Genomic DNA, 13,638 nt, shown 5'->3' on the forward strand with positions numbered 1-13,638 from the left:
CCTTTCAGAGAGTTAGGCAGGGCACCAGCTGATTTCCCCTATCAGAGAGTGAGGCAGGGCACCAGCTGATTTCCCCTTTCAGAGAGTTAGGCAGGGCACCAGCTGATTTCCCCTTTCAGAGAGTTAGGCAGGGCAACAGCTGATTTCCCCTTTCAGAGAGTTAGGCAGGGCACCAGCTGATTTCCCCTTTCAGAGAGTTAGGCAGGGCACCAGCTGATTTCCCCTTTCAGAGAGTTAGGCAGGGCACCAGCTGATTTCCCATTTCAGAGAGTTAGGCAGGGCACCAGCTGATTTCCCCTATCAGAGAGTGAGGCAGGGCACCAGCTGATTTCCCCTATCAGAGAGTTAGGCAGGGCACCAGCTGATTTCCCCTATCAGAGAGTTAGGCAGGGCAACAGCTGATTTCCCCTTTCAGATAGTTAGGCAGGGCAACAGCTGATTTCCCCTATCAGAGAGTTAGGCAGGGCACCAGCTGATTTCCCCTTTCAGAGAGTTAGGCAGGGCAACAGCTGATTTCCCCTTTCAGAGAGTGAGGCAGGGCAACAGCTGATTTCCCCTATCAGAGAGTGAGGCAGGGCACCAGCTGATTTCCCCTATCAGAGAGTGAGGCAGGGCACCAGCTGATTTCCCCTTTCAAAGAGTGAGGCAGGGCAACAGCTGATTTCCCCTTTCAGAGAGTTAGGCAGGGCACCAGCTGATTTCCCCTTTCAGAGAGTGAGGCAGGGCAACAGCTGATTTCCCCTATCAGAGAGTGAGGCAGGGCACCAGCTGATTTCCCCTTTCAGAGAGTTAGGCAGGGCACCAGCTGATTTCCCCTATCAGAGAGTGAGGCAGGGCACCAGCTGATTTCCCCTTTCAGAGAGTTAGGCAGGGCACCAGCTGATTTCCCCTATCAGAGAGTTAGGCAGGGCAACAGCTGATTTCCCCTTTCAGAGAGTTAGGCAGGGCACCAGCTGATTTCCCCTATCAGAGAGTGAGGCAGGGCACCAGCTGATTTCCCCTATCAAAGAGTGAGGCAGGGCACCAGCTGATTTCCCCTATCAGAGAGTTAGGCAGGGCACCAGCTGATTTCCCCTATCAGAGAGTTAGGCAGGGCAACAGCTGATTTCCCCTTTCAGATAGTTAGGCAGGGCAACAGCTGATTTCCCCTATCAGAGAGTGAGGCAGGGCACCAGCTGATTTCCCCTTTCAAAGAGTGAGGCAGGGCAACAGCTGATTTCCCCTATCAGAGAGTGAGGCAGGGCAACAGCTGATTTCCCCTATCAGAGAGTGAGGCAGGGCACCAGCTGATTTCCCCTATCAGAGAGTTAGGCAGGGCAACAGCTGATTTCCCCTTTCAGAGAGTTAGGCAGGGCACCAGCTGATTTCCCCTATCAGAGAGTTAGGCAGGGCACCAGCTGATTTCCCCTTTCAAAGAGTGAGGCAGGGCAACAGCTGATTTCCCCCTTCAGAGAGTTAGGCAGGGCACCAGCTGATTTCCCCTTTCAGATAGTTAGGCAGGGCAACAGCTGATTTCCCCTTTCAAAGAGTGAGGCAGGGCAACAGCTGATTTCCCCTTTCAGAGAGTGAGGCAGGGCACCAGCTGATTTCCCCTTTCAGAGAGTGAGGCAGGGCACCAGCTGATTTCCCCTATCAGAGAGTGAGGCAGGGCACCAGCTGATTTCCCCTATCAGAGAGTTAGGCAGGGCACCAGCTGATTTCCCCTATCAGAGAGTTAGGCAGGGCACCAGCTGATTTCCCCTTTCAGAGAGTGAGGCAGGGCACCAGCTGATTTCCCCTATCAGAGAGTTAGGCAGGGCACCAGCTGATTTCCCCTTTCAGAGAGTGAGGCAGGGCACCAGCTGATTTCCCCTATCAGAGAGTTAGGCAGGGCACCAGCTGATTTCCCCTTTCAGAGAGTTAGGCAGGGCACCAGCTGATTTCCCCTTTCAGAGAGTTAGGCAGGGCACCAGCTGATTTCCCCTTTCAGAGAGTTAGGCAGGGCACCAGCTGATTTCCCCTTTCAGAGAGTTAGGCAGGGCACCAGCTGAGAATCTCCTATATCTCCACCCTGCATCTCTGTGTAGTGCAGGACACAACAAGCCAGTGAGCTAGTGTTACCCTCCATCCCAGCTCTGGGACTCTATAAATAACAGGTCACATTCAGCACCACTTTGAGGAAACGTGATCATTTCAGTAGGGAACTTCTCTTTAGACCCCCTTCAATGTTTGCAGATCTGTAAGGTGGGAAGCAATATTGTGGAAGCTCTACCACTACACAGCTTATACCCAACCAGAACCTTCAGACATGCTTACATTAAAGGGTAAGGGCCAAGGGAGAGGGATAGAGAGCAATTTGGGATGGGCTGTTCCAGAAATCCCGTGAGAGATGAGAACTGGCTAGAGTACTGTCCAGTCCATGGATCTAAAATAATCCAACAAATGGTGACTAGTTGGTAGTGCTGAGGTGGTTGTTTCCATAAATAGCATGCTTTCCTTTACTGCTCCATTTGATCAACCCAGTAAACCCTTGAGGATTAAGCTGATTGGCCGCTATTCTCAGTGTTCTATTTTAAAATGATAGAACACCCATCATGTTAACCTATCAGTCATTAGAATCAGTTAGTGTTGAAAAAAATGACAGACTTTAGTTTGCATATCTAAAAAGGTAAGGCCTAGCGGTGTCTAGAGTCTAAGTCACGAGCACACGAGGAGACAGAGGCTCTCATCTGTGTGATACACTACCGTGTGTGTGTGTGTGTGTGTGTTTGAGTTAGAGCCAGTGTTAATCAGTCAGACATTCCCAACACACCTAGTTCTACATACCTCCCCTCCCTGGCCTGGGTGTGGGACTTAAAGGATTCATCTGTCTATTCCAGCTCTGCTGTTTCAGAGACAAAGTAAGGGAGAACTTTGTACCAGGTGTTGAACTGGTGAAAACACAGTAGACTTCTAATGATTTCCCTTGTGTTAGTACACAAAAAACATGTGCACATACTGTTCTGCACATTAAAAAGTGACTTTTCAAAGTGGCTTGCTGACACCAAACACCAAGTTTATTTTAGCAATGTGTTTTTCTCACTGTTACAGTACTGACTAACTTCTTATGGAGTGGCTGCATGATCGGATTCTCTGGATGCCTCATCTCAATAGCTAAAAAAACAACTTCAGCGCACAATTATTTTAATGTAGCTCCGCATAAAGGCATGTTGTACAAACATCTGTTGTAACTAGAAATGCCACGATCGACATGTTGTACAAACGTCTGTTCTAACCATTAGTTGGAACTATAAAACAACATGATCGACATGTTGTACAAACGTCTGTTGTATCCATTAGTTGGAACTATAAAACAACATGATCGACATGTTGTACAAACGTCTGTTCTAACCATTAGTTGGAACTATAAAACAACATGATCGACATGTTGTACAAACATCTGTTGTATCCATTAGTTGGAACTATAAAACAACATGATCGACATGTTGTACAAACATCTGTTGTATCCATTAGTTGGAACTATAAAACAACATGATCGACATGTTGTACAAACATCTGTTGTATCCATTAGTTGGAACTATAAAACAACATGATCGACATGTTGTACAAACATCTGTTGTATCCATTAGTTGGAACTATAAAACAACATGATCGACATGTTGTACAAACGTCTGTTCTAACCATTAGTTGGAACTATAAAACAACATGATCGACATGTTGTACAAACATCTGTTGTATCCATTAGTTGGAACTATAAAACAACATGATCGACATGTTGTACAAACATCTGTTGTATCCATTAGTTGGAACTATAAAACAACATGATCGACATGTTGTACAAACGTCTGTTCTAACCATTAGTTGGAACTATAAACAACATGATCGACATGTTGTACAAACATCTGTTGTATCCATTAGTTGGAACTATAAAACAACATGATCGACATGTTGTACAAACATCTGTTGTATCCATTAGTTGGAACTATAAAACAACATGATCGACATGTTGTACAAACATCTGTTCTAACCATTAGTTGGAACTATAAAACAACATGATCGACATGTTGTACAAACATCTGTTGTATCCATTAGTTGGAACTATAAACAACATGATCGACATGTTGTACAAACGTCTTTGTCTGTGTTAACTATAATGACATTGCATTATAACAGAAGCAGGACACAGACAGTCCAAGTATAGATTACATGTTTTCAAGTGGGGAATTACACATGCACATGTTTATCTCTGGGGAAAAGGTGTCCTGGGGGACCGGATAGGGCGGTTCGAGCCGAATGGCCCTGTGTCTCTGTAGGGACGAGCTCTGAGTAGAGAAACTCTGTGTGTGTGTGTGTGTGTGTGTGTGTGTGTGTGTGTGTGTGTGTACTAATGCAGGGGTGTGTTACCTGCCAGTGTGCGAGGGATGGTGAGCAGAGACCCGTGCACCAGAGGATCGTCTGCAGAGTTGACCAGCAGAAGTGGCACGTCAACCTAAAAAATACAACCATAATTAGATATACTGTATGCAATACACAGGCCCAATAAGAGTCCACTTAGACACAAGCTTAAATCATGAACTCTCCAAAGACCTCACTGTTCTAACAACTTCCTTTAGTACATCTCTGATATTCAGACACACATACATGTTTACAAAAGTATTCTTAATTCACACAGGAGAGAGAGGGATAGAAGTAGGGATAAAGAGTATCAACCTACATTGTGAATATAATGCACACAGCTCTCCTTCTCGTAGTATTCTTTGAGGGAGTTGTGCCCGTGGAACTTCCTGCAGAGACAGGAGGGGTGACAGGTCACAAAACAAAGCAGCATGCTGTGGAAACTGGAGAGGGATTATTAAGTGACATACTATGTGGGTGAGCACATCCCTATGAACCATGCACAGCAAGATACTCAGAGGCCTTAGAGCTGGGCGATATAGCAAATTCATGTTTTAGAACAATGTTCAAAATGCCTGTATCGCAAGAATCAAGTTAAATATATATATATTTTTAAACTGTCTTTTTTCTCGTCTCCTCTGCTCCTTCTGTGCTGTGTTCACGGTGCACCTTCCCACTGGCACAGACACCAAGCCCCTCCCCCTGACACTCACCACAACAAAGACTAAAGAGCACTTCTTCCTCTCTGACAACGAGCAGTTTAAAATCTCTATCTGCATTTAAACTAAACCATTCTAATGATACCCTTTTCATGTCTCAACTCCCAACACGTAGAACAGAGCAGACCTTACTAAGACGTGAGTATCAACGACTTGGGAAAATGTCTGCTCAGTTCCTGTCGTGCGCAGCATTGCGGTAACACCACCGCTAGCAGCATTTTAGCCACATACTGTTATGTGCCAACTGTCCAGTAGGCGTTTTATAAATGTGCAATGAGCATAAAAATACGCATTAATATCCGGAATTTGCAACTCGTTCTCACTTGATTTCAATATCTAAACAAAGTGAACAGAGTTGTTCAAACAGGTGGAGATGGACAGGAGGGTGTATTCAGAACAGTTCAACTGTTCTACCATGTTAGCAAGCAAATACACCCAAGTTGGCTAGACTTGAAATATAAAGATTAGCTGGCTACTCATTAGAAGGTGGGCTTGAGAGGTTGACCTGTGTTCATTATCTATGCCTGCTACCTTAAGTTAGTCATTATTAGTGAATGTACATTGTGCCTGGTTCTGGTTAAGTTTGTTTAAAAAAAGGCCATTTTCATAGACAGATTTGAAAGCCAGATCAGTGATTATTGCAAAAAAGCAGGTTAAACTATTTTGATAAAATGATTTAATTATTAATGGGTCTTATGGTTGAAGGCTTAGGTATAATTGTACAAGCCCTGAATTCCTTATGAAATGCAGTGTTTTGACCTTAAATTGTGCAACAAAGCTTATTTCAAGATTTAAAATCGAGAAACTCCCATACGCGATAATCGCCCAGCCTTGCTCAATGGCTCCTAGCATATTGTTCCTATGTATTGACAAAACTCAAAACGTTTGGCTTGAACTTCAGCAGGTGCTGTTGAGTGTTGACAGTTTATTTTAAACATACAGCCAATAAGTCTCACATTGACCCCCTGTGAAATCAGTTCTAAATATTGTAGTGTTGAGGACTCAACACTGATTTCACAGGGGGTCAATGTGAGACCGGTTGCTCACAGGAATAATTGCATTGTGTCATTTTAGCATGTGTTCCTTATTAGATTCTATTTAGTGTCTTTTACTCAAACGTATTGAGGGGGAAAGCGTGTCCTATACCTCATGATGGTTTCATCGATCTGCATGAGGGAGGTGGCCGTGTAGAGCCGGCTCAGGTCTGCATCCTCCATCTTCGTTGCACTTCCAAACAGACTGCCCCTGTAAACACACACACAAAATGTTGAGACATGGCGTTGAAACACGTGACAACACTAGTTATTCTCAGTAAAATCTATACCTTTACCAGGAATTTCCGTGCGTAATTGCCTCCATTTCATTAGTTAAATAGTTTGCCTCTGTACGGGTTTGGTGTTTCTCCTCCATGGGGAATTTACTGATCTGCTGGGTTGTGACTGAGTTAAGTCCAAGCCATTTGTCATAGATCTTAAATAATATAAGCCATTTAGCAGACAGTTTGATTTCCTATGGGTGGCCCCAGCAGGGCTTGAATGGGTGTTATCATGTGATGAAAGCTCCCAATCACCACATGGAGTTTCCACCATATGGCTTTTACAGTAATTTGGCCATTTCAGATGTATGAGAAGTGTCATGGCCCTAGGGTAGGGGCTAGGGGTTTCTTTGGGACTGGGCCTACCAGTGTGAATGTGCTAAGTATTGGAACAGGGCTGAGTACCTGTGTGAAAGGATGATCTTCTTCATGTTGTCGGCCATGAGGAAGTTGTAGAAGCGTCTGCACTGGTCCCACTGTAGGAACGTCTCCTGGGCCCTGTATATACACACACACACACACACACACACAAACACACGGAAGTCAGTTGTGTGTAGAGAGAGAACTAATTATATTGTTGTCATGTTTATATCAGTTTGGCCTGACAACCAACATACTCAAAAGTTGGCTAAAGCATGAAACACAGGTTTCATCACTGTAGGCCAATGCAGGACAACAAAAAACCTGCTGCCAACAACACTTTGTACTCTTGAAGCTGACATGCTATCCATCACCCCACATGTTAAATCCGCAGAACGATCTCTTACTGCACTATGAACTCAACAACACTACCTAGCTAGCAACTAGCTAATAACTAGCTAGCAACAAGCTAGCAGTACCCATCTAGGAATTAGCTAGTCCAACTTCATATCTGCTAGTGCACATGTGAAACAAGGTTGAGGAGTAACTGATTACATGTTATCAGTTACATGTAGGCTAAATCAGAATTTTTTGCCTGACCATAAGTTCAGAGACCTCTATGATGACACACTAAATGTGTTTGATGGATCCTTGTTGTCTTCTTCTAATGCCTCCTAAGGGGGAAGTCATCGAAAAAGTAACTTAAAGTAATCAGATTAATCAAATTCAATCAATCAAATTTATTTTATATAGCCCTTCGTACATCAGCTGATATCTCAAAGTGCTGTACAGAAACCCAGCCTAAAACCCCAAACAGCAAGCAATGCAGGTGAAGAAGCACGGTGGCTAGGAAAAACTCCCTAGAAAGGCCAAAACCTAGGAAGAAACCTAGAGAGGAACCAGGCTATGTGGGGTGGCCAGTCCTCTTCTGGCTGTGCCGGGTGGAGATTATAACAAAACATGGTCAAGATGTTCAAATGTTCATAAATGACCAGCATGGTCGAATAATAATAAGGCAGAATAGTTGAAACTGGAGCAGCAGCACAGTCAGGTGGACTGGGGACAGCAAGGAGTCATCATGTCAGGTATTCCTGGGGCATGGTCCTAGGGCTCAGGTCCTCCGAGAGAGAGAAAGAAAGAGAGAATTAGAGAGAGCATATGTGGGATGGCCAGTCCTCTTCTGGCTGTGCCGGGTGGAGATTATAACAGAACATGGCCAAGATGTTCAAATGTTCATAAATGATCAGCATGGTCGAATAATAATAAGGCAGAACAGTTGAAACTGGAGCAGCAGCACAGCCAGGTGGACTGGGGACAGCAAGGAGTCATCATGTCAGGTAGTCCTGGGGCATGGTCCTAGGGCTCAGGTCCTCCGAGAGAGAGAAAGAGAGAAGGAGAGAATTAGAGAACGCACACTTAGATTCACACAGGACACCGAATAGGACAGGAGAAGTACTCCAGATATAACAAACTGACCCTAGCCCCCCGACACATAAACTACTGCAGCATAAATACTGGAGGCTGAGACAGGAGGGGTCAGGAGACACTGTGGCCCACTCCGAGGACACCCCCGGACAGGGCCAAACAGGAAGGATATAACCCCACCCACTTTGCCAAAGCACAGCCCCCACACCACTAGAGGGATATCTTCAACCACCAACTTACCATCCTGAGACAAGGCTGAGTATAGCCCACAAAGACCTCCGCCACGGCACAACTTAAGGGGGGGGGGGGGGGGGGCGCCAACCCAGACAGGATGACCACATCAGTGACTCAACCCACTCAGGTGACGCACCTCCTCCAGGGACGGCATGAGAGAGCCCCAGTAAAGCCAGTGACTCAGCCCCTGTAATAGGGTTAGAGGCAGAGAATCCCAGTGGAAAGAGGGGAACCGGCCAGGCAGAGACAGCAAGGGTGGTTCGTTGCTCCAGAGCCTTTCCGTTCACCCTCCCACTCCTGGGCCAGACTACACTCAGTCATATGACCCACTGAAGAGATGAGTCTTCAGTAGAGACTTAAAGGTTGAGACCGAGTTTGCGTCTCTGACATGGGTAGGCAGACCGTTCCATAAAAATGGAGCTCTATAGGAGAAAGCCCTGCCTCCAGCTGTTTGCTTAAAAATTCTAGGGACAATTAGGAGGCCTGCGTCTTGTGACCGTAGCGTACGTGTAGGTATGTACGGCAGGACCAAATCAGAGAGATAGATAGGAGCAAGCCCATGTAATGCTTTGTAGGTTAGCAGTAAAACCTTGAAATCAGCCCTTGCTTTGACAGGAAGCCAGTGTAGAGAGGCTAGCACTGGAGTAATATGATCAAATTTTTTGGTTCTAGTCAGGATTCTAGCAGCCGTATTTAGCACTAACTGAAGTTTATTTAGTGCTTTATCCGGGTAGCCGGAAAGTAGAGCATTGCAGTAGTCTAACCTGGAAGTGACAAAAGCATGGATTAATTTTTCTGCATCATTTTTGGACAGAAAGTTCCTGATTTTTGCAATGTTACGTAGATGGAAAAAAGCTGTCCTTGAAATGGTCTTGATATGTTCTTCAAAAGAGAGATCAGGGTCCAGAGTAACGCCGAGGTCCTTCACAGTTTTATTTGAGACGACTGTACAACCATTAAGATTAATTGTCAGATTCAACAGAAGATCTCTTTGTTTCTTGGGACCTAGAACAAGCATCTCTGTTTTGTCCGAGTTTAAAAGTAGAAAGTTTGCAGCCATCCACTTCCTTATGTCTGAAACACATTCTTCTAGCAAGGGCAATTTTGGGGCTTCACCATGTTTAATTGAAATGTACAGCTGTGTGTCATCTGCATAGCAGTGAAAGTTAACATTATGTTTTCGAATAACATCCCCAAGAGGTAAAATATATAGTGAAAACAATAGTGGTCCTAAAACGGAACCTTGAGGAACACCGAAATTTACAGTTGATTTGTCAGAGGACAGACCATTCACAGAGACAAACTGATATCTTTCCGACAGATAAGATCTAAACCAGGCCAGAACTTGTCCGTGTAGACCAATGTGGGTTTCCAATCTCTCCAAAAGAATGTGGTGATCGATGGTATCAAAAGCAGCACTAAGGTCTAGGAGCACGAGGACAGATGCAGAGCCTCGGTCTGATGCCATTAAAATGTCATTTACCACCTTCACAAGTGCCGTCTCAGTGCTATGATGGGGTCTAAAACCAGACTGAAGCATTTCGTATACATTGTTTGTCTTCAGGAAGGCAGTGAGTTGTTGCGCAACAGCCTTTTCTAAAATTTTTGAGAGGAATGGAAGATTCGATATAGGCCGATAGTTTTTTATATTTTCTGGGTCAAGGTTTGGCTTTTACATTGATTACATTGCTGATTACAATTTAACAGGTAACTAGTAACTAAAAAATTACATTTAGAAAGTAATCTACCCACCCAACCCTGATGAGAAATACTACAGAGGTAGCATATATAGTGAGAACTGTGCAGCAGGCATAACAATCTCATTCAACAGATGGCATGGGCAATGACAAAAGACAAGGCTTTAGCTATGACAGACAGGAATGGAAAATAAAACAGAGGTATAAAGACTACTCCCATTTCACAAAAGTCCAGTCTGCCTGGTCCTGACACACACACGAACACACTGTTTACTCTCTGGACAGAGCAGAGTGTTCCTGCCAAGAGACGTTGGCCACGTTTCAAACTCAAAAGGTGTGGTTCAGAAACACCACACGTTTCACAGAGTTCCATCTACTCCATCCCAGAGCTTGTGCAATACCACATCTAGAAACACCAGAGTTGTGTGTTTTCAGTCACTGTATTGTGATAAAAAGTTTCTCCGTCACAACAAAAGCTCAAGTGTTTACAAAGTCTATGCTCATTATGATAACAGGCAGTCTGCTTTAGACCCAAGTGTAATCAAATAGATCACAGGGACTAAGACAGAAGGGAAAACACTGAAACAACTTCCATGGAAGAACTGCATGGTGCATGAAAACTAACAACCCAGGCTAACGGAGCAGCCAACAGTATGAGTCTGTTTCAGTACTCAATAACACAGACCTACTGTACTGGAGCCTACATCTTTGCCTACCTCAAAAGACTTGGCAAGGCAACAACCAGTTGTCTACAGCGGAGACAGACCGGCACCCAGGCAAGGATAAAAGGCAGGGAATCTGTCCTCTGTCTTTGTTGTGTTAGTCACCAGTCCACTGAGATCACAGATAAAGCCAAACTACAGGAAATGATCAATGATGCTGGAGAAAAAACAGGATCCCAGCTACTCTCAGCCTTGTTGCCATCTTGTCAGACAGAAAGCTGCTGGGCAAAATTAATTCCATCTGAGTGAACCTCCTTTTACAGAGAACCAAGGCTCAGAAGTAGGACAGACAGAGCACTTGTATTCAAAGCAATACACTTTGAAAGTAGATTACGTCACAAAGGTGCATAAAAGATGACGGCCCCCCCATGTAATTACCATAAAACGCCTCGCTTGCTAAGTTCGCCATATTGTACATTGCTCTCTGTTACTAATTTATTCTATTGGCATTAGCACAGTATACATGATTCTAATTCTAGCGCCAAGACAGTGGCAATTTGAAAAAACTAAAAAGTTAATTGTGCTTATTTACTGGCACATTGAACCATGTCGCGTGCCGTAGTTTACAAACTCAGTGGATAGTGGTCAAACTAAGACATATCTGAATTCCTTCATCTTTATGCGCCTTCACCATTGGTAAAACACAACTGAACAGTATGTCATTTTTGACAGCTGTTTTACCATAGCTTGCAAAAGAGTAGCAAAGGATGCTAACCAACTGCACAGTAAATAGAAACACCAGCTAGCTAACTTCACTAAGTTGGGGCAAAACACTTATTTACACTAAGTTAGCTACGTTACAGCTCATTGCTAACAAGCATAACACTGCCTCTAAAAAAGACAATGTTTCTCCACTGTTTATATTTGGATGTTCATGACACCTTCACTGACCTAGTATACAGCTGTGTGTAAAAAGGACATATAGTATGTAATGCAACAAACACCATTAGCTAGGCAAAATGTCCATTCTGCGTCCTTACGTAGCAATTATAATACACAAACGTGTGGAGCACTGCAATTTGTAACTCCACGGCTGAACACTGGATAGCCATTTTGAGCAGCTCTTACATGTTGCTTTTGCGTACTTGCACAGGGTTTAAATAAGTATTAAGACCGTAGCCCACCTGAGTGCACTGTATCCCTGGCAGACGCTGACGCAGCACAGCACTCTCTCCTGATTGGTCCGGTTCTCTCCCAGGAACTTGCACACGATGTTGCCTCCCAGGCTGAAGCCCACCACTATGAGGTGGGTGTGAGGGAACATCTTCTTGATGTAACCCACCATGGACGCAAACTCCCACGTGCAACCTACCAGAACAAGCACACGGACCAGAGCAAAGACATTACATACTGGGGCTTTGAGTTGGTTCATTTCCTTGGTAACATAATTCATGGCCACTGATCTGAAATGAGGGTGGTGTGGTGAAAACCTGTCTTTCACCTATACCTTCTGGTTGTTGCTTTGTGTGTGTGTGTGCGCATGTGTGTGTTTTATTAGGAGTATGTGTGTGTTTTATTAGGAGTATGTGTGTGTTTTATTAGGAGTATGTGTGTGTTTTATTAGAAGTATGTGTGTGTTTTATTAGAAGTATGTGTGTGTTTGTACACGCCTGTGTAGTCCTCACCGTAGGTGAACATGCGAGGTGAGGTGAGCTCGATGTTGGGCAGAGCACCCAGGTGATTGAGCACAGCACACCTGTAACCCTCCTTCTGAGAGTGACCCACAAAGGTGCGGATGTAGTGCTTCTCGCTATGGTTACCGATCCCCGGGCATATCACCATGGTGACATCATCTGTTGGAATAGCAAACATACGGACAGATGGATCAGTGAGCCGTTTGCAAATGAAAATATGTAAAGGCAAGATTACACGTCCTCATGGGCCGATCATTGCACGGTGTGGTAGGTAAATATGACAGGCAGCAAACAGAGACAGTATGGTGCCTCAATAAAACCTCTATAGGATGAGATGTCCCAGTCACTCAAATAATAAAACAACAAGTAGCCTAGTTACCAGAGGCTCTTTATTACCTTTATTTAACAGGCTAGTCAATTAAGAACAAATTGTTATTTACAATGACGGCCTAACAAGAGGCAAAAGGGATATAAATCTATATGTTTTAATAACTAAGATAAAACAGACAACACAGACAGAAGCCACTGGCAACATCACAACTAGAACAGGAAACTAAGTGGATGTGTGGAGTAAAGCAACATGCTTCCTTCCATATGGCAACGCAAACTAGTGACCATTAGAAACTACTACATCTCAACTCGGAGGTCAAAACAAATTATCTACGTCGCAAATGGCACCCTATTCAGTACACTACTTTTGACTATGGCCAATAGTCTGGTCAAAAGTAGTGCACTAAATAGGGAATAGGGTACCATTTGGGTCGCAGGCCCTGATCTCATCACCTTAGCCGAAAGTAAAGATAGTAGAGTTTACCAAGAGTCACGGTCTGTAAATCTGTGTCCTCAACAACACTGACATAATAATCACCTACAGAACGGGAAATGGAACCAGAGGGTAAACAAGTCAATGGACCAAAGGCGTCAAAACCGCCCTGACAAACTGAGCCCAGACAGGACCGATACCGTACATAGGACAGGTCCATAGCACAACATTGGGCTGATGAATTTGCTCTCATGCTTCCAATGAGCTCATTCAACAGCTTTCCTTCCCATTGCACTTCTCTCCTTGGTCATTGCTGTAAATGACAATGTTTCTCAACCAGTTAACCTAGGCATAGAAAAGATAAGGCAACCACATCTCAATTGAGGGGGATGTTT

At 44.4% G+C, this 13,638-nt stretch overlaps 1 protein-coding gene across 1 annotated transcript in view; it reads right to left on the reverse strand.

Annotated features, from left to right (window-relative positions):
* Nucleotides 1–13,638, reverse strand: part of LOC149983119 (monoacylglycerol lipase ABHD2) — a 28,963-nt gene that overhangs the window by 6,983 nt on the left and 8,342 nt on the right. The window contains exons 5-10 of the mRNA XM_090239039.1: nucleotides 12,472–12,639; nucleotides 11,971–12,154; nucleotides 6,814–6,906; nucleotides 6,240–6,338; nucleotides 4,694–4,763; nucleotides 4,384–4,468 (exon numbers count right to left, since the gene is read on the reverse strand). Of these exons, the coding sequence (XP_090095165.1) occupies nucleotides 4,384–4,468; nucleotides 4,694–4,763; nucleotides 6,240–6,338; nucleotides 6,814–6,906; nucleotides 11,971–12,154; nucleotides 12,472–12,639 (699 nt within the window). The remainder of the gene's footprint in view (nucleotides 1–4,383; nucleotides 4,469–4,693; nucleotides 4,764–6,239; nucleotides 6,339–6,813; nucleotides 6,907–11,970; nucleotides 12,155–12,471; nucleotides 12,640–13,638) is intronic.

The sequence above is a fragment of the Oncorhynchus mykiss genome, chromosome 6 (genome assembly GCF_057628025.1).
Source record: "Oncorhynchus mykiss isolate SJ-2025 chromosome 6, ASM5762802v1, whole genome shotgun sequence".
NCBI classification, from domain to species: Eukaryota; Metazoa; Chordata; class Actinopteri; order Salmoniformes; family Salmonidae; genus Oncorhynchus; species Oncorhynchus mykiss.